The sequence below is a fragment of the Neovison vison genome, chromosome 4 (genome assembly GCF_020171115.1).
Source record: "Neovison vison isolate M4711 chromosome 4, ASM_NN_V1, whole genome shotgun sequence".
In the NCBI taxonomy this organism is placed as follows: domain Eukaryota; kingdom Metazoa; phylum Chordata; class Mammalia; order Carnivora; family Mustelidae; genus Neogale; species Neogale vison.
The window spans coordinates 143,133,579-143,154,237 of record NC_058094.1 but is presented as its reverse complement, the minus strand read 5'-3'; the positions used below and the strand labels follow the sequence as shown (position 1 = coordinate 143,154,237).

The 20,659-nt window shown below is 42.4% G+C and overlaps 2 protein-coding genes across 3 annotated transcripts in view; one reads left to right on the top strand and one right to left on the bottom strand.

Moving 5' to 3' along the window:
• The window catches only part of RINT1 (RAD50 interactor 1), a 37,337-nt gene extending 27,922 nt beyond the window's left edge, over positions 1-9,415 (top strand). Inside the window, exons 12-15 of the mRNA XM_044245834.1 lie at positions 2,642-2,856; positions 7,558-7,738; positions 7,813-7,931; positions 8,837-9,415. Of these exons, the coding sequence (XP_044101769.1) occupies positions 2,642-2,856; positions 7,558-7,738; positions 7,813-7,931; positions 8,837-9,029 (708 nt within the window). The 3' untranslated portion in view covers positions 9,030-9,415. The remainder of the gene's footprint in view (positions 1-2,641; positions 2,857-7,557; positions 7,739-7,812; positions 7,932-8,836) is intronic.
• On the bottom strand, positions 9,135-18,990 carry EFCAB10 (EF-hand calcium binding domain 10). Of its 2 annotated transcripts, none has more exons than XM_044245836.1 (4): positions 18,725-18,988; positions 10,881-11,045; positions 10,680-10,767; positions 9,135-9,212 (listed from the first exon to the last, which is right to left on the bottom strand). In XM_044245836.1, exons 1-4 carry the CDS (start codon positions 18,831-18,833, stop codon positions 9,176-9,178), a joined length of 399 nt encoding a protein of 132 aa, XP_044101771.1. In that variant the 5' UTR covers positions 18,834-18,988; the 3' UTR covers positions 9,135-9,175. The 2 variants fall into 2 exon arrangements, with proteins under 2 accessions (XP_044101771.1, XP_044101770.1); XM_044245835.1 differs by lacking the exon at positions 9,135-9,212 and adding an exon at positions 9,321-9,473 and having other exon boundaries at positions 18,725-18,990.
• Positions 18,991-20,659: the final 1,669 nt, after the last annotated feature.

Here is a 20,659-nt window from a genome sequence, read left to right as displayed (position 1 = left end):
AGAATAACTAAATTTAGAGTTACTCTTCAAATCATGAATGAGTTCTTTGTCCTTGTTTGTTATTATAAATCTGTTTAACATCAAAAATTGACTTTCTTCATGGTCCTTCAGCCTGTGAATGCTTAAAATAAAATTAAAGCTCTCGTATTGTCTAGATAGAAAAAAGAAGAGTGGACAGAGTTCACTTTCCATTCATTTAGATTCTTTTTTTTTTTTAACATTTTATTTATTTATTTGACAGACAGAGATCACAAGTAGGCAGAGAAGCAGGCAGAGAGATAGGAGGAAGCAGGCTCCCTGCTGAGCAGAGAGCCCAATTCGGGGCTCGATCCCAGGACCCTGGGATCATGACCTGAGCTGAAGGCAGAGGCTTTAACCCACTGAGCCATGCAGGCACCCCTCCATTCATTTAGATTCTCTACTAATAGCTGTCTGACTCTTGCCAGATTGTGCCAAGCCTGACATACACAGCCCTTCAACATCAGGAATTTTTGAGTTGTAGGTGACAGAAACCAGATTCATGTTGGCCTGAGTGCGAGTGGGGGGCTGGGGTGAGGAGGTAAGGATTTGGTGTAACTGAAAGCATTAGGCATGGCTGCCCTAAAGACATTCGCTTCTGGCTTCGGTCTCGGGCAGGCTCTGGGAAGCATGGCCACAGGTGGCTTCAAGCTCACATTGTCATTCACCAGTCTCCAAAGGACCAGTGCCTCTTCTCCGTTTGAGCAGAAAATTCCAACTTGGCCATTCGTGAACAATCCCTAGTGTGGCCATATCCAGTTCCCTGTTAATGGACATTTAGGCTATTTTTAATCTTTTGCTAATTATCCACAGCATTATTCCTATTAGAAAAATATTTTTTGCTACCCTACAGAAAAATAATATGAATTCTATTGAAAATGCCACTATGAAAATGACATTTTAATTTTCCTTTAAAAAAATTATTTATTTATCTGACAGAAAGAGAGGGAACACAAGCAGGGGGAGTGGGAGAGGGAGAAGCAGACTGCCCGTTGAGCAGGGAGCAGGATGCAGTGCTAAATCCCAGACCCTGGGATCATGACCTGAGCTGAAGGCAGCTGCTTAACTGACTGAGCTACCCAGATGCCCCACATTTTAATCTTTTTTTTTTTTTAAAGATTTATTTATTTATTTGACAGACAGAGATCAGAAGTAGGCAGAGAGCCCAGTGCAGGGCTTGATCCCAAGACTCCCGAGATCGTGACCTGAGCCGAAGGTGGAGGCTTAACCCACCCAGGCACCCCTCGCATTTTAAATTTTCTTAACTGTCAGAAATCTCCTGGTTTTACTACAACTCTTAGTCTGTACCCAGAAAAAATGACTACCCAAAGAAGTTAGCCATCAGGCAAATGCAAATGAAAGTCACAATGAAACCTCTACCTCTGAAACCAATAATACATTATATGTTAATTGAATTTAAATAAAAATAAAAAATAAAATCGCAGTGAGATGGGCTGCCTGCGTAGCTCAGTCGGTTTCTCTTGATTTCAACTCATGATCTCAGGATTGTGAGATCCAGCCCCACCTTGGGCTCTGTGCTGGGTAAAGAGTCTGCTTGAGATTCTGTCTCTCCTTCTCCCACCAGCCCCTCCCCCCGCTCCGGCTCCTTGCACACCCTCTCTCTCTCAGTCTCAAAAACAAACAAATACAGTGAGTTACCACTAAATATAAACTAAGATGGCTATAATAAAACAGTAAGTGTTATCCGTGCAGCTTTGGATAAATTTGAATGGTCACACATGGTTTGTACAGTCACTGTGGAAAACAGTCTGTCATATCTCCAGATAGTTAAACCTAGAATTACCATGTGATCTAGCAATTGTACTTCTAGGTGTATCCAAGAGAAATAAAGACCTATGTCTATAAAAAATTTACACAATGTTCATAGTGGTATTATTCATAAAGACAAAAAGTGGAAAGAACCTAATTATCTGTCAAATGATGACTGAATAAATATAAATAAAATGTAAATATATTGGAATATTATTCAACAGTAAAAAGAAATTAAGTACTGATTGATATATGTTACAACATAGATGAACCCTGAAAATATACTAAGTGAAAGAAGCCAGTCACAAGAGCCATAAATTGTATAATTCCATTTATATGAAATGTCCAGAACAGGCAAGTTGACAAAGACAGGAAGATTAGTGGTTGCCTACAGTTTGGGGGGTAGGGAGGGCAGGCAGGGAAGGAATTGGGAGGTGATGGTTAAGTGTGGGTATCTTTTGGGGGTAAAGAAAACATTCTAGAGGCACCTGGGTCTCTCAGTTAAGCGTCTGCCTTCAGCTCAGGTCATGATCCCAGGGTCCTGGGATCGAGCCCCACATTGGGCTCCCTGCTCAGCAGGGAGTCTGCTTATCTCTCTCCCACTTCCCCTGCTTGTGTTTCCTTTCTTCCTGTCTTTCTCTATTAAATAAATAAAATCTTAAAAAAAAAAAAAAGATTCTAAAATTGACTCTGGTGATAAACGCACAACTCTGAATGTACTCTAAAACCCAATGAATTGTCCATTTGAAATGAATAAGATGTAGTACGTGAATTATATTTCAAGCTGTTAAAAAAGAATTTTTTTTTTTTAAGACGTATTTTAATAACCATGTGAACCTGCTTTTGCTTTCAGTTTTTCCTACAACTTCAACAGGCAGCACTGGAAGTCTTTGCAGAGAATAACACCCTCAGTAAGTTGCAGCTGGGACAGCTAGCCTCCATGGAGAGTTCTGTCTTTGATGACATGATTAACCTGCTGGAACGTTTAAAGCATGACATGTTAACCCGCCAAGTAGACCACGTTTTTAGAGAAGTTAAAGAAGCTGCAAAATTGTATAAAAAAGAAAGGTAAGTCCTTTTGTATTTTCTGACAACTCAACTCTCAAATCCAGTTTGCTAAAAACTGAAAGACGATAAATATCTATTTTTCTCAAATTATTCCAAAAAACAGAAGAGGAAGGAAAGCTTCCTAATTCACTCCGTGAGGCCAACATTACCTTGATACCAAAACCAGATAAAGGCACCACAAAAAAAGAATTATAGGCCAATATCCCTGATGAACATAGATGCAAACATCCTCAACAAAATACTACCAAGCCAAACCCAACAGTGCATTAAAAAAAAATCATTTGTCACGATCAAGTGGGATTTATTCCTGGCTTGCAAGTGTAGTTCAGTATTTGCAAATCTCTCAGCATGAACACGTTACATCAAATAGAGAAAGGATAACCATATGATCATTTCAGTAGATACAGAAAAAACATTTGACACAGTACAACACCCATGATAGAAACCCTCAACAAAGTAGGTTTAGAGAGAGCACACCTCAACATGATAAAGGCCATCTGTGAAAATCGCACAGCAAACATCATCCTCAGTGGGGGAAAACTGAGAGCCTTTCCCCCTAAGGTCAGGAACAAGACAGGGATGTCCACTCTCCCATTTTATTCATCCTAATACTGGAAGTCCTAACCACAGCAATCAGACAACAGAAAGAAACAAAAGGCATCCACATTGGTAAGGAGGAAGTAAAACTTTGCTGAAGACATGATACTGTATACAGAAAACCTAAAAGACTCCACCAACAAACTGCTAGAACTGATCATGAATTCAGTAAAGTCAGAGAATATACAACATACAAAAGTCTGTTGCATTTCTATCCACCATTAATGAAGCAGAAAAAGAAATTAAGAAAACCATCCCATTTAAAATTGCACCCAAAATAATAAGGTAACCTAGGAATAAACCCAGCCAAAGAGGTGAAAGACCAGTCCTCGGAAAGCTATAGCACGGATGGAAGAAATTGAAGATGCCACAAAGAGATGGAAAGACATTCCGTGCTCATGGATTGAAAGAACAAACATTGTTAAAATGTCTATGCTACCCAAAGCAGTCTACACATTTAATGCAATCCCTATCAAAATACCAACAGCATCTTTCACAGAGCTAGAACAAACAATCCTAAAATTTGTATGGAGCCGCAAAAGACCTCAAGTAGCCAAAGTAATCTCGGAGGAAAAAAAAAGTGTAGCTGAAAGCAGCAGGATTCCAGACCTCAAGTTATATGACAAAGCTATAGACATCAAAAGAGTACTGGCCCCAAAAATAGACATACAGATCATAAAACAGAATAGAAAACCCAGAAATAAATCCATGATTATATGGTCAATTAATCTAAGACAAAGCAGGAAAGAAAAATGGGAAAAAGACAGTCTCCTCAACAAATGTTGTTGGGCTGGGGCGCCTGGGTGGCTCAGTGTGTCAAAGCCTCTGCCTTTGGCTCAGGTCATGATCCCAGGGTCCAGGGATCAAGCCCCACATCGGGCTCTCTGCTCAGCAGGGAGCCTGCTTCCTCCTCTCTCTCTCTGCCTACCTCTCCCCCTACTTGAGATCTCTGTCTGTCAAATAAATAAATAAAATCTTAAAACAAAAAACAAATCATGTTGGGAAAACTAGACAGCTACTTGAAAAGGATGAAAACTGGGCCACTTTCTTACACCATATACAAAAATAAACTCAAAATGGATTAAAGACCTAAGTGTGAGACCTGGAACCATACAAATTCAGGAAGAGGGCGCCTGGGTGGCTCAGTGGGTTAAGCCGCTGCCTTCGGCTCAGGTCATGATCTCAGGGTCCTGGGATCGAGTCCCACATCGGGCTCTCTGCTCGGCGGGGAGCCTGCTTTCTCCTCTCTCTCGCTCTGCCTGCCTCTCTGTCTACTTGTGATCTCTGTCTGTCAAATAAACAAATAAAATCTTTAAAAAAAAAAAAAAGATTAAAAAAAAAAAATTCAGGAAGAGAACACTAGCCGGAACTCAGATATCGACCATAGCAACTTTCCTCTAGATAGGTCCCCTGAAGCAAGGGAAACAAAAGCAAAAATAAACTATTGGGGCTACATCAGAATAAAAAGCTTCAGTACAGAAAGAAAAGTCAATAACTAAAAGGCAATCTACAGAATGGGAGAAGATATTTGTAAATCCATATCCAATAAAGAGTTATATATCCAAAATATATAGAGAACTTCTAAAACTCAAAAAATAAATAGGCCAATTAAAAAATGGGCAGGAGCACCTGGGTGGCTTAGCCAGTTGAGTGTGGGACTCTTGATTTCAACACAGGTCTTGATCTCAGGATCGGGAGTTTAAGCCCTGCATTAGGCTCCATGCTGGGCATGGAGCTCACTTGAAAACAAAACAAAACAAAAACAGGGCAGAAGACCTGAACAGACATTTTTTCCAAAGAAGATATCTAGACGGCCAGCAAACACATAAAAAGATACTCATCATCGCTGACAATCAGGAAAATGCAAATCAAAACCACAATGAGATATCGCCTCATACCTGTTGGAATGGCTAAAATCAAAAACAAGAAAAAACAGGTATTGGCGAGGATACGGAGAAAGGGGAATCCTTCTACACTGTTGGTGGGAATGCAAGCTGGTGCAGCCACTCTGGAAAACAGTGTGGAGGTTCCTCAAGAAGTTAAAAATAAAGTAACCCTATGATCCAGCAATCCCAGTACTGGGTATTTACCTAAAGAATACAGAAACACTAATTCAAAGGAATGAATGCACTGCAATGTTTATAGCAGTACTATCTATAATAGCCAAGTTAGGGGAACAGCCCAAGTGTCCATCAACTGATGAATGGATAAAGATACACACACACACACACACACACACATACGTGTGTGTGTGTGTGTGTGCATGTATCATAGTATATGTAATACAATGGAATATTATTCAGGCATAAACAATGAAATCTTGCCATTTGCAAGACATGAATGGACCTAGAGAGTATTATGCTAAGTTAAATCAGAGAAAGATAAATAGCATAAGATTTCACTCGCATGTAGAATTTAAGACACAAAACAAATGAGCATAGGGGGAAACAGAGACAAATCAAGAAAGAGACTCTTAACAATGGAGAACACACTGCTGGTTACCGGGGGGAGGTGGCTGGGGGAATGAGTGAAATAGGTGACAGGGATTAAGGGAGTGTGCTTGTGCTGAGCACCGGTGATTTAAAGAAAAACTTAAAGGGACACCTGGGTGCCTCAGTTGTTTAAGATGCAGCCTTGGGTCAGGTCATGATCTCAGGGGCAGGGGATCGAGTCCGTCATCAGGCTCCTTGCTCAGCAGGGAGCCTGCTTCTCTCTCTGCCTCTGCCTGCCACTCTGCCTGCTTATGAACGTTCTCTCTCTGACAAATAAATAAATGAAATCTTAAAATAATTAATTTTTAAGACCTTAAAAACAAATTGAAAGATGATACATATAGTCAACTTCGAAGGCATCTAGACAGCAGAGTTTGGCTCTTTATACTACAAACTTTACCTTTTGATGGAAATCTTTCTAAAATATATTCAAACATTCTTTATCAGAATAAACTGATCATAGTTGAGCTCCAGGACTGTCTGTAAATACAGGGAGCTGGTGTGTGGTGTGGAGCTGAAGGGCCTGTCACCGCTCTACCAAGCACGGTCCAGGGGTATCCTTTGTGCGTCTGCCTCTACACTTGATCCCACTGTGGTTCTGTGTGCGCTGCACGGTGTCCTCTTGGAGAACAGTGCCAGTCACATGGAGTATTTCTAATCAGTGTGGAAGTGTTTTCATTTTCAGTCCCTGTGATCTTGCCGAAAATCAGATCACAAAGTTAGCAGATGTCTTAAATGCTAATACGGGTTACATGTTGCCTGTTTTAAATATTTCAGTAAGTCATATTAAAATTGGGGGATTTAAAAAAAACTATCATCCTCCTTACATAGGGGGTATTTAATTTAGAACTAAAGTATAAATTGGGCACCTGGGTGGCTCAGTGGGTTAAGCCCCTGCCTTTGGCTCAGGTCGTGATCTCAGGGTCCTGGGATAGAGCCTCACATTGGGCTCTCTGCTCAGCAGGGAGCCTGCTTCCCCCTCTCTCTCTCTGCCTGCATCTCTGCCTACTTGTGATTTCTGTCAAATAAATAAAATCTTTAAAAAAAAAGCACTAAAGTATAAATTTATTTATTTAAGATTTTATTTATCTATTAGAGAGAGAGCATGAGCAGCGGGGAGAGGGAGAAGCAGACTGACTCCCCTTGAGCAGGGAGCCTAACGCCGGGCTTGATCCTGGGACCCTGGGATCATGACGCTCAACCAACTGAGCCACCCAGGCACCCCAAATAGATTTATTTTCTGAGAGAGCTTTTCATGCTGGGCTGTATATCGTTTCTTATCCAACGTGCACTTCCCCGAATTTGAAAGGATCTGTTAAATCTTTCAGAACACCATGTTTGGGGGCACCTGGGTGGCTCAGTGGGTTAAAGCCTCTGCCTTAGACTCAGGTCATGAACCCAGGGTCCTGGGATCGAGCCCCGCATTGGGCTCTCTGCTCAGCAGGGAGCCTGCTTCCTCCTCTCTCTCTCAGCCTCTCTGCCTACTTGTGATCTCTGCCTGTCACATTAAAACAAACAAACAAACAAACAAACAAACAAAAAACACCGCGTTTGGAAAATCTTATAGTCATACTTAAAGTGCCACAGGCCATGCTGCTCTTGTGTCTTGCAGATGGCTGTCCTTGCCGTCGCAGGCCGAGCAGGCGGTGATGTCCCTGTCCAGCTCGGCCTGCCCGCTCCTGCTCACGCTCAGAGACCGCTCCCTTCAGCTGGAGCAGCAGCTCTGCTTCTCCTTATTTAAAATTTTCTGGCAAATGCTTGTGGAGAAGCTGGATGTGTACATCTACCAAGAAGTAAGTAAGAGCAGACCGCATGTCGGGGCCGCGAGGATCAAGGCGACCGTAACATGAGTTGCTCTTTGTTTCAGATCATTCTGGCTAATCACTTCAATGAAGGAGGAGCGGCTCAGCTGCAGTTTGATATGACCCGGAACCTGTTCCCCCTGTTCTCCCACTATTGCAAGAGACCGGAAAATTATTTTAAACAGTAAGCTCGATATTTAACAATGACTGCTAATGTATCGCATGTTTAGAGGAGGTTGATTCCTTTTTTTTTTTTTTTTTTTAATAACAACTCTCAGGGTTCCAGTGATGTTTGGTGGGATAAGTAAGGCATCAATTGAAATTTTAAAATATCCATTATGTACCCAGATAATCAAAGATGTGATTCATGATCCCCCCCAGATTTATCAGGACTGGATCTAAACTACGTGTTGGGCATTTTGTTTCTTGCATTTGGTTGAATGCTCCTATTTGCCTGTTATTAGAGAGAGAAAATGCAAACAAGTGTAATTCTGCCATATTCAAGATGTAGAAGAAATTAAAATTATGCTTAGTACCTAATAGTAAGCCAGGCCTGAAGAAAATCTGTTTTCTTAAATATTTAGTATTAATTTTGATTCTAAGCATAACTATAAATGTATGTAAGAACATTTTTAGAAATTGCTGATGTAAAATTTAAATTATTGGGGGGAATTTGAGATTATAAAGTATTCCTTTTAAAGTTATTATAAAATGAAAGATTTATTTTTGCTCATTTTAGTAAGTCATCTGAAATTTTTTTTTGTTTCTCTTCCCATATTCTAATCTAGCTAAACGCTAAGCTACATATAATAGGCTATTATGTTAGTATCATTATTATATTTTGGGAAGTAATAGATACATATTGAAAACAATGGTCCTATTATAGTAATCTAATGAAATGTAAACACTATACAAATACATAGTCCTAATGTCTTAAAAGAGCCAAATAAATCCATCAATACTTTTTACAGAAGACATATGGACTAGCAGTGCAGGGAGGTTGTTTCTGAAAATGAATATATTATGGAGTAATGTGGATGATACAGATAATGGACCTCCTGCCCTTTTTTTTTTTCTTTTTCTTAACAGTGTCAAAGAAGCCTGTATTGTTTTGAACCTGAACGTTGGTTCTGCCCTACTTCTGAAAGACGTCCTCCAGTCCAATTCTGGGCAGCCTCAGGCCACAGCAGCCTTAAATGAAGTTGGAATTTACAAACTGGCTCAACAAGATGTTGAGATTCTACTTAATTTGAGGACAAACTGGCCTAACACTGGAAAATGATGCATCTTTTTTTGTTTTGGAGTTTTTCGTTTTTAACAAAGAGGAAGCCGGTTGGATTTCGAATTATATGATGATGTTCGGAATTAATGAAACTGGACAATTGAAAACTTTATAGAATCATTTATTATCTTGAATTTACAGTGTTATTAAAATGCTGACCATATTTTCTCAGTCCTCTTGTTCCTAAGAAAATAAAAACAGAAAACTCAGAAGCCAGAAAAACTCAAGAGTAATTCCATTTACAAATATAAATGCTATGTCTGTCTGTTAAGTAAGATACAAGAACAGAGATAATAAATTACAATGAATTTTCAATTTCCTATGCTAATTAAGGGAGACTACTGTAGATAATCAAACACAGCAAATAAATTTTTTTTAAAAATCAATGTAGAATGCATGTTTATAATTGATTCCTGTGTTTGGTTTGGAAATTCACTGTGTTTCCTGCAAGAAAACATATGAGATGGTGACTAAACCAGAATTGCTCTCATTTTCCACAAATGTCCTTACATTTAAAATCCTTCCTAGGGGCGCCTAGGTGGCTCAGTAGGTGAGCATCAGACTCTTGGTTTCAGCTTAGGTCATCATCTCAGGGTCATGGGATGGAGCCCCATGCTTTGGGCCCCCGGCTCCGTGAGGAGTCTGCTGCAGGTTCTCGTTCTCCCCCTCCCTCTACCACCTACCCCTGTGCGCGTGCTCTCTCTCATAAATAAATAAACCTTTTAAAATAAATAAATAAATAAAATCCTTCCTAGTTCCATTCCATATGACAGTAGACAGCCTTTTCTTTTGGACGAAACATTTCAGGCCAGAGCACTGTGTTTCAGTCTTTCTCCACAAGGGTAGGGATGGGAACTAAACAGTTTTGTCTGATATTGATGTAAGTGACAACGAGCTGGGAATCTTTAACTTTCCTTTTCTTCCAACTTTTCCTTGGCTCTGGACTCTGTTACATAATGATTTCTTGATTAATAAATCCTCAGAGAACAAAATATTTAAAGGCATTGAGTTACATTGGTCAGAAGCCTACAGCTATCAAATTTTATTCCTTTTTTTTTTTTTTTCCTGATTTAGCATTTAGTTAGTACTTTTCAAGTGTAATACTCCAAATCTAAAATTGTTGGGCTGGCATGCAACTTACACTGATATTTTTGTTTTGTTTTTTTTGTTTGTTTGTTTTGAGTAAGCCCTGCACCCAACAGGGGGCTTGAACTCATGACCCTGAGATCAAGAGTCTCATTCTCTACTGATTGAGCTAGTCAGGCCCAACAACCTCTACTATCGATAAACATCTACTTGGTGATAAATAACTTTGAGGAAATATTCTGAGAACTTCTACTGCTCTATATTTTAAAAAGAGATTTTCCAACTCGTGTACTGGGCTCAAAGCTTTTCTGTGAGTTCTAGCAGACTGGGGCTTCTCCCCCTCATTCTTTGAGAACTGCTGGGCTTTCCCATTGAGAAAAGAATGAATCTGCCCCAGAATTTCCTAATTCCAGACTTGATTGTCACTCCTTGCTTTCTAGACAGCTGGAAGTTTCAAGGGAATGAAATGTTTCTGTCAAAAGGTAGGAACTTCTGTTTTAAATTATAGTCCTTGTACCTCAAAGTCATGTCCATTAAATATCAGCCACATCAAAATAAACTTACACTTCAGATCTGAATTTTTCCAAAGTTATCACATGTCCATCATCTTGTAAAACTTCATCTTCATCCAACAGACCCAGGGTTTTCAGGCCTGTAAAGTCAGAATGAGAAGAAAGGAAAATTCATGAAGCGAGCATTATTTTCAACTAAGGAAAGTTCAAAAATGAGCACGAGCTTTTACTTCAGTGAGTAGAAGATACTGACCTTCTCGGTACTGCACAAATGATATGGTGCCTTTATGTGAAGTGTCCATCATCTCAAACATAGACACGATGTTAGAGTGATCCATAAAGAAAGGAAAAGCCACGCCTGTTACTTTGGCAATTCTCAGTCGTTCCAATATAGATATTAAATACTCTCTTGGTTTTTCTGTAAAAGAATGGTTCCAATTCTTTCTGATATAAAATTAAGATATATCACACATGGAAACAGTCATTTAACAATTATTAAATAACTACGTTCAAGGTTCTGTACTAGGCACTGGGGTATTACACCTTGCTCACAAGCAAAACAAGACATTAGACAATTAATTACTCTACCCCAGATATAGGACCTGGGAATTTTTAAAAAAGCTCCTCAGGTGATTCTAATTTGTAGATAAGTGTCGAGGGGGAGAAAAAAAAAGTATAACATGAGGGGTGCCTGGGTGGCTCAGTGGGTTAAAGCCTCTGCCTTCAGCTTGGTCAGGATCCCAGGGTTCTGGGATCAAGCCCTGCATCGAGTTCTCTGCTCCACAGGGAGCCTGCTTCTTCCTCTCTCTCTGCCTGCATCTCTGCCTACTTGTGATCTCAAATAAATAAATAAAATCTTCAAAAAAAAAGGCTTTTTCTTGAGAATTTCATAAATAAATAAAAGTAGGAAAGTATAACGAACCTGTCAACCCATTTTAACTTAAAATTTGTGGCCAGTCTCATTTCACCATCATCTCATCCAGGCCTCCCTCTTGCTGTATTGTTTTGAAGTCAATTACAGTGATATTTCATTAATAAATACTTGAGCATGTATCCCTAACAGATAAGGACTCCTTCTGCGATATAACTGACATATAGCATTATGTAAGTTTACATAACATGTTGATTTGGTACATTTTTAATTTGCAATATGATTGTCACTGTAGTATTTGCTGACACCTTTACCACATATTTCTTTAAGATCTAGTCTCTTAGCAAATTTAGTGTTTATCATACAGTGATACTGTCTGTAAGTCCTATGCTGTGCATTAATTTCCAAGAATTACCTTACTTGCCCTCAAACAACAGCTCCACTCACCATTCTACTCCATTTCTACAACTGGCTTTGTTAGATTCCTTGTATAAGTGGTGTCTTGCAGTATTTGTCTTTCTCTCACTTAGCTCACTTAGCCTATCCTCAAGGGGCATCCTCGTTGCAAATGGCAGGATCTCCTTCTTTCTCATGGCTGAATAATATTCCATTGTATAAATATACCACAGCTTCATTATTCATTTATCTGTAGACAGACACTTGGGCTGTTTCCATACCTTGGCTTTTGTGAATTATGCAGCAGTAAACATGAGTGAACAGATCTCTCCTTCAGACCCTGTTTTCATTTCCTTTGGATATACACCCAGAAGTGGAATTGCTGAGGCATATGGTAGTTCCGATTTAATTTTTTTTTAAGATTTTATTTATTTATTTGACAGAGATCACAAGTAGGCAGAGAGGCAGACAGAGAGAGAGGGGGAAACATGCTCCCCACTGAGCAGAGAGCCCGATGCGGGGCTCGATCCCAGGACCCTGAGAGCCGAAAGCAGAGGCTTAACCCACTGAGCCACCCAAGTGCCCCTGATTTAATTTTTTTGAGGAACCTCTATACTGTTTTCCATAGTGGCATTTCCAACATAATTAGTGATGTTGGGCATATTTTTATGTATCTGCGGGCCATTGTATACCTTCTTTGGAAAAATGTCTATTTAGCTCATCTGCCCATTTTTTTTAAAGTTTTTTATTTTTTATTTTTATTTTTTTATTTTTTATTTTTATTATTTATTTATTTATTTATTTATTTTTATTTTTTATTTTTTATTTTAATTGCTACATTGAGCCCTAACAAATTCATGACCCCAAGATCAAGAGTCCCGTGTTCTCCTGACTAAGCCAGCCAGGAGCCCTGCCTTGCCCATTTAAAAAAATATATATATTTTATTTACTTGTCAGATAGAGAGTGAGAGTGAGTGAGCACAAGCAAGGGAGTGGCAGGCAGAGGGAGAAGCAGGCTCCCCGCCAAGCAGGGAGCCTGATGTGGGACTCGATCCCAGGACCCCGGGATCATGACCTGAGCTGAAGGCAGATGCTTAACTGACTGAGCCACCCAGGTGTCCCATTTTTAAATCAATTTTTTTGCTATTGAGTTGTACGAGTTCTTTATACATTTTAGATCTTAAATGATACATAGTTTGCAAATATTTTCTCCTATAGGTTGCCTTTCCATTTTGTTGATTCTTTTGTGGTGCAGAAGCTTTAAATATGACATAATCCCAGCTGTTGGTTTTTTCATTTTGTTCTTTGTGCTTCTGGTAGTGTATCTAAAAAATCATTGCCAAGACCTGTGTCAGGGAGCTTCTTCCCTGTGTTTTCTTCTAGGAATCTTATGGTATCAGGTTGTCCCACAAATTTTATGAATTGAGAACACTTTTTAAATTTAAAAAAGTTGGGGCGCCTGGATGGCTCAGTCAGTTAAGCATCTGACTTCAGCTCAGATCATGATCTCAGCGTCCTGTCCAGCATGGAGCCCCATGTTGGGCTCCGTGCTCAGCAGGAAGTCTGCTCCTCTCCCTCTCCCTCTGCCTCTTCCCATGCTCATGTGCTCGCTCTCTCTCTCTCTCTCTCAAATAAATAGAATTTTTTAAAAAAAGTAAAGTTTTAAAAAGTAAAAGTGAATTTAGCAGCTCAGTCCTTAAGTGTCTGCCTTTGGCTCAGGTCGTGATCCCAGGGTCCTAGGATTGAGTCCTGCATCAGGCTCCCTGCTCCGTGGGAAGCCTGCTTCTCCCTCTCCCAGTCCCCCTGCTGTTCCCTCTCTCAATGTCTTTCTCTGTCAAATAGATAAATAAAAATCTTTAAAAAATGAATTTAAACACTTATTCAAATAGCACCCACACATTCTGATTATGTTTTTAGATCTCTCTTGTGCCTTTCTGTACAAATTTTAACAGACTATAGAAACAATTGGGTTACTGAAGGCAATCCCGTCACGTATGTGGTCTACTGTCGCTTCTCCCAAACTACTTATCAAATTCAGAAAAAGAAAAAAGGCCAAGTTTGAATTTCAATTTACTACTTTTCTTTTTAAGGACAGAGTAAGTAAATAATGCTAATGGAACTTGGTGTGTTTCTCTGATGAAGTATTTTTACTGTATATCCCTTAGACTACATGAGATTTTATCATGTTTAAGTCTAGAGTCTATAATTTATACTCTGCCTGCTTCTGAAAATGTTTTGAAAATGCTTACGCAGAAGTAATAAAAGTGTTACCTTTAAAGAAATATTTTATTTTCAAGTAACCTGTCTACCTGACATGGGGCTTGAACCCACAACCCCGAGAACAAGAGTCATTTGCTCCAATGACTGAGGAAGCCAGCCGCCCCTAAAGATAGGGCTTTTTAAAAACATGAAGAGGGGTTGCCTGGCTGACTCAGCTGGTTGAGCATCCCACTCTTGGTTTCAGGTCAGGTCTTGTCAGGGTCCCAGGATTGAGCCCCACGTCAGGCTCTGCACTGGTCATGGAGTTGGCTTGAGATTCTCTCTCCCCTCTCCCTCCCTTTGCTTGCCCGTGCACTCTCTCAAACAAATAAATCTTTAAAAATTAAAAAAAATAAAACATGAAGGGAAGATCCAAATGTTACTAACCACCTAAGTTCTGTAAATGTCAGCTGATAATGACAATCAGTTTTTGTAAAAGAAAACCTCAAGTTCACATCTTAATAATAAATGCTAATAATTATTGAGCCCTCACTATGGGCCTGGTATTCCCCATAATCATCACTTCCCCAAGACCACAGCTAGTATGAATCCATAATGTGCTCCCTAAAATGTGCAGTAAAGCCTGCACATTTTAGGGAATTGGTAGGGAGTTAATAGGGAGCACTCTACTAATTCAGATATGGGAAACATCTAGAAACCCCAAACCTTGTCAGCATTGATGGTCTCCATTGAGTTTTTCCTCCTCTGTAACTCTCAAAGGTATCTTATCCTCATTTAACCATTCCCATAGCAATATCTCTCCCCTGGGTTACTACAACTGTCTCTTTTTTTAAAATGAAATTATAATTCTATTAAAGGCCTCTCCTAAACATTTATACTCCCTCCTTCCCTAGCACAGAATTGTGGCTGGGAAATGACACGTTTTCCTACCGAATGACTTCAGGTCATGTTAGGTTTTGCTGTTAAATGAGTTATGAAAATCTGTTAGTTTCCAGAGCTGACGGAGATCACAAGTAGGCAGAAAGGCAGGCAGAGAGAGAGAGAGGAGGAAGCAGGCTCCCTGCTGAGTTAGAGAGCATGATTCGGGGCTCGATCCCAGGACCCTGAGATCATGACCCAAGCAGAAGGCAGAGGCTTTAACCCACTGAGCCCCCCAGGCACCCCCATAAATCCCTTTAAGATCCAAGCTTTTCAAACTGGGATCCATGTCATAATGCCAGAGGCTTCGGATAGACCCGAGGTAAAGATAATGTTTCTTCCTGAGAATCGATCATACTCTGGTGAGTAATGTGAAACATTTATAGTAAGAAATGGGTATCTCTGTAGAAGAACAAAGCCTGCAAATTTTTATGGTAATACAAGTGACTCCAAAGAAACTTGTCAAGCAGCAGCAGGCTAAGGTCTCAGACACCAAAGTTACAAGTCTGCTCTTCTCTGCCATTAGGAGAATCTGGGCAGGAACCTTGGAGAGGCATTGCCCTATACTCTGGACACCAGCCAAACCCTTCCTTAGCTTCTCCTCAGTATTTCTTCATATTTTTCCGGCCCCTCCCCACTCCCTTTGGAGTTTGTAAAGATGTTTCAAGAAGTTTACATTGTGGGGTGCCTAGATGGCTCAGTTGGTTAATTGCCTGCCTTTAGCTTGGGTCGTGATCTCAGGGTTCTGGGATAAAGTCCCACACCTGGCTCCCGGCTCAGCAGGGACTCTGCTTCCCCCTCTGACCCTCCCCGATGCTTGTTCTTGCTCCCTCTCTCTCAAATAAATAAATAACATCTTTAAAAAAGAAAAAGTTCGGGGCGCCTGCGTGGCTCAGTGGGTTAAGCCTCTGCCTTTGGCTCAGGTCATGAGCCCATGGTTCAGGGATCAAGCCCCATATAGGGCTCTCTGCTCAGTGGGGAGTCTGCTTCCCCCCTGCCTCTCTCTCTGCCTTCCTCTCTGCCTACTTGTGATCTCTCTCAAATAAATAAATAAAATCTTTAAAAATAAATAAATAAATAAAATGTTCCCATTGTTACAGGGGGTAACAGCATCTCAGTTTCTTACATTGATAATTATTTAAATTATGAATGGGGTAGGATTACAATATTAATTGTGTAACTACTACCAGACCTCCCCTTCCTATCCTCTGCTGAGAAAATTTGTCTTTATCTTAGATTCTCTTTCCCCCACCATGCCTTCCATAGGAGAATGCTGTTTTTGCCAGACGAGTTCAAAGCCTTTTATATTAAAGGAAAAAAACGAATCCTTGAGATACCACATTGGTTGACATTAGAAAGAGCTTGAAAGAAAAAGGCCAGGAAAGAAGCAGGAAACAGAAAAAAAAAATCTACAAACTAAAAAAAGACTACAAAGTACTTACTAGCACAGTGAATGAGAAAACAAACAAAAACAAACCCACTTCAAGGCATATAAACATTTAAAACAATAGGGATAAGGGGCGCCTGGGTGGCTCATGGGTTAAGCCTCTGCTTTCAGCTCAGGTCATTATCTCACGGTCCTGGCATCGAGCATCCTGGCATCGAGCATCCGCAATGGAGCCCCACATCGGGCTCTCTGCTCAGCAGGGAGCCTGCTTCCTCCTCTCTCTCTGCCTGCCTCTCTGCTTACTTGTGATCTCTGTCAAATAAATAAATAAAACCTTAAAAAAAAAAAAAAGAGGACACGTATTTAAAAAGAGAAAGAGAGAGAACAGGGATAAAATAAAAACTTCCAGAAGAGAGAAAAAGTCTTCATTAAACAGGTCAAGAATCTGATGATGGGGCGCCTGGGTGGCTCAGTGGGTTAGGCCGCTGCCTTCAGCTCAGGTCATGGTCTCAGGGTCCTGGGATAGAGTCCCGCGTCGGGCTCTCTACTCCGCAGGGAGCCTGCTTCTCCCTCTCTCTCTGCCTGCTGCTCTGCCTACTTGTGATCTCTCTCTCTCTCTGTGTCAAATAAATAAATAAAATATTTAAAAAAAAAGAATCTGATGACGTCATGTCATCAGATTCTTCAGAACAACTGTGGCAATCAGAAGAGGAAGGGGCACAGCCCTCCAAATTCTGAAGGCAGTACTTTCTGAGAATTGTATCTACCCTAGTTATCATGTTTGAGTGTAGGATGAGACACTACCATACACATGAGTTCTCAAAATATTTACCACTCCAATGAAGCATGCTCCTTGGTCTGTCCTCTAGAGGAAGGGAGAAAAGGCAAAAAAAAAAAAAAAAAAAAAGTGCGGGTGGGGGTGGGGATGGGGGAAAGAGACCCAAGCACCATAAAACAGGCTGTAAACAGAGGACAGAGGTGAAAAGGTTAAGGTCTGAGAAGAGAGAGGGAAACCCCTGAATTACAGCCACACAGCAGCACAGCTGGGCCATCAGTCTAGTCCGGAGCAAGAATGCCCTGGGGTAGGGGAGTGGTTACACCACGACACTCCGGTCCTACCTGGAGGAGAGCTCTGCTTGCGACCAAAAGAGAATATCGATGACTGAGTAGTAATGACACAGAAAATTTAAGTCAACATTTAAAATGTGGTATTACTGGGGCGCCTGGGTGGCTCAATGGGTTAAAGCCTCTGCCTTTGGCTGGGGTCATGATCCCAAAACCCTGGGATGGAGCCCCTGCATCCAGCTCTCTGCTCAGCAGGGAGCCTGCTTTCTCCTCTCTCTCTCTGCCTACTTGTGATCTCTGTCTGTCAAATAAATAAATAAAATATATTTTTTTAAAAAAACGGTGGTATTACTAATTTCCAGGAAATCAACAAAGGAAATACAGTCATAGCATGCTACACGGATTCGCTGTGGATATTTGCCTAATAATAATAATGCACATTCTAAATGCTGGCCACACCAAAACTGAATTATAATTTTACTGGAAAGGTGGGGATGAGTGGGAACAGGTGTGAGTGTACGTGCATGTCTGTAAGCGAGCTGACGTTTCCTCCTACACAGTATAAATAAAGCTAAATCTAAACCCCGGGGGCTGAGGGGACATTGGTAAGTAGCAGTCAAGTCTGTGATCTAGAAATATCAGGGAGTTGGCAATCATTCTTTACAACAGGAATCTGGGACAGGGAGGGAAACGCGGTTCTTCTCTATAAGTCTTGGGGTGCTTTTTGACTTTTAAACCCCATACGCATATACTTTTATTAAAAAATCTAAATCAAACACGTGTTGGTTGCCAGCCATAGGGCTAACTTATATATTACCCATTCAATTTTCCCCACGTGTCCACAGCTCGGTACTGCTCCCGGTTCTCCAGAAGAGGACCCTGACGCGCAGGCCCTCGCCCACACTCGCCCACACTCCGCTAGTGTTAAGGACTACCCTCCCCCGAGCCTCTCCCCACCCGCCGCGAGCCTCCCCCTAGGAGAGCCCCGCGCACCTGGCCAGTGGCCGGCACAAAAGAGGCCGTTCAACCAGTACTCGCTTGACTCAGGGCCACGGCGTTCGCGGGCTGTGGGGCTCCAGCCGCCGAGAGGCCGGGCCGGGAGGGCGAGCTGCGGGGTCTCGGGGAGGCGAGCGGGTCCGGGGTGCGAGCGCGCAGGGAGGGCGGTACCGGGAGTTTCTGGGAACCAACCGGGCAGGGAGGCGGGTGGGATCGAAAGCCAAGCGGTAAGCAAGACTCTTACCCGGCCGGAAAAAGAGCAGGGTGCTGGTGAGATAGTTTACCAACTCCATAATCCGGTGTTTTTCCAAGTAATTCCTGGCCTCCAGCTCCCTGCTGCCGCCCGCCTGCATGGCTCCGCGTGGGGGCGTTGCTAGGCGACCAGGCGGCGTCGGGGCCGTTGGGCTCCACCCGCTCCGCCCCGCGCGGTCGGCCTTAGGGGGCGGCCTGAGACCGGAGTCCTCCACTTCCTCGCGGAGAGGAAGCCTGGGGCGGCGTGGGGTGGCGCCTGCGCGGAGGCTGAGGGTGGCCCGTGCAGAGCTCCTGGCGGGCGGAGGGTCCGGTTCCTCCGCTGCGCGGAGGGCTGGGCCGGATCGGCTTTTCCTGTTTTTGTCTCGAGCACCTAGTCCAGTCCGTGCTTGTTGATCCGGGGACTGAGACCTCAGGTTCTAGTAACACAGGATGAACCTGGGGAATTAGAGAGCATACAGGGAGAGTCTTAAGTCGGGGCAGGAGTCGGCTAGCTTTCTGCCCTGGGCTGCGGGTTGGGAAGCGTGCTGGGATCCTGAGAGCCAACGTCTCTGCAGCTTAACTAGGCTGCGCCGAGGGGTCGTGTCGAAGACAGTAGTGTTGAGGGAGAGTCACTGAGTACTACGGGATGAGGTGCATAGCAGGGCCCGCGCTTCAGTCGTCGGTGTGCCTCGGAAACTGGATTCTAGGCTGGGACTTCTGTCCTTGAGGGCCAAGCTCGGAAGCCTGTGGCCTTACCTTCAACAGGGAGTGATCCCAGGACAGGCACTTCAAGGAGAGGAAAGACAAATGGCCAATAAACATACGAAAATATTCCCAGCCTCTTCGACGATCCTGTAAACAAAACTACAAGAAAATGCCAGTTTACATGTAGCAGACTGGTCATAGTTAGGAAGTTGGACAAGATCGAGCTGGCAAGGATACACTGTGACAAAACAGTGATGATGGGAGCCCAAATTGGAACACCCACTTTGGACAAACGATTTGGAATTATCTGGATAATGCAAGCATGTTTCTGCACTCAGCCGCTCTTGGACAGGTGTACCCGGATATGTGCACAAGAATGTTCACAGCAGCACTCCATAAAAACAAACACTGACAACAGCCCCAAAGTTCATCAAGAACACAATGGATTGGGGAGCTTGCCTGGCTCAGTTGGTTGGGCATCTGCCTTTGGCTCAGGTCATGATCCCATGTGTTGTGGGGTAGAGTCCCATATGCGGCTTCCTGCTCCCCGTGGAGTTTGCTTGTCCCTCTGCTCTTTCCTGGCTTGTGCTGTCTCTCTCTCAAATAAATGAATAAAATCTTAAAAATGTCAGGACTGTTCTTTAATGGAGGGAGAGAAGATTGCGTGGTGGTCCATTGGAGATGGTGATTTCTGCCTGGTGCTCTAAGCTCAAGACATTTGGTCTTCCCTGTGGGAGCTTCACTTACTCTCCCTGGGTTACTCGGACCCTGAATAAATAGCTCTGCTCTTGGAACCTCAGATGACCTAGAACCTTGACCTGGAAATGCAGCGGTCTGATCTTCTGTGACTGTGGAGTCAGGCTGCACGCTGGACCCTGCGGACGTCTTGCTGACTCACTGTCTTCTGTTCCAAAAGGCCTGGCAGCAGTTGCTATGCCCAGTGCTCCCTCTTACAATTCCTGCGGAAGTCATGCTAAAGAGAAGTATCCAGATGCCACCTAGTGGAGCCAGCTATTTGTGTTGATGCCTTTCCTCTCAAGATTTTACGTATTTGAGAGAGTGTGTGCCTGAGCATGAGCAGGGGGGAGGGCAGAGGGAGAAGCTCCATGCGGGGCTCGATGTGGGGCTCGAACCGAAAACCCTGGGATCGTGACTTGACCCAAAGGGGGATGCTTAGCAGATTGAGCCAGCCAGGTGCCCCATGCTGGTGCCATCTCTTAAGGCAATTTGGGCTTAATTAATC

Coding starts and splice junctions, on each gene's coding strand:
- EFCAB10 (XM_044245835.1), bottom strand. CDS start 18,833: ATGCAGGCGGGCGGCAGCAGGGAGCTGGAGGCCAGGAATTACTTGGAA. Junction 11,046..18,724: donor CCTGCTCTTTTTCCGGCCGG/GTAAGAGTCTTG, acceptor ATTCTTTTACAG/AAAAACCAAGAGAGTATTTA. Junction 10,768..10,880: donor ATTTGTGCAGTACCGAGAAG/GTCAGTATCTTC, acceptor CTGACTTTACAG/GCCTGAAAACCCTGGGTCTG.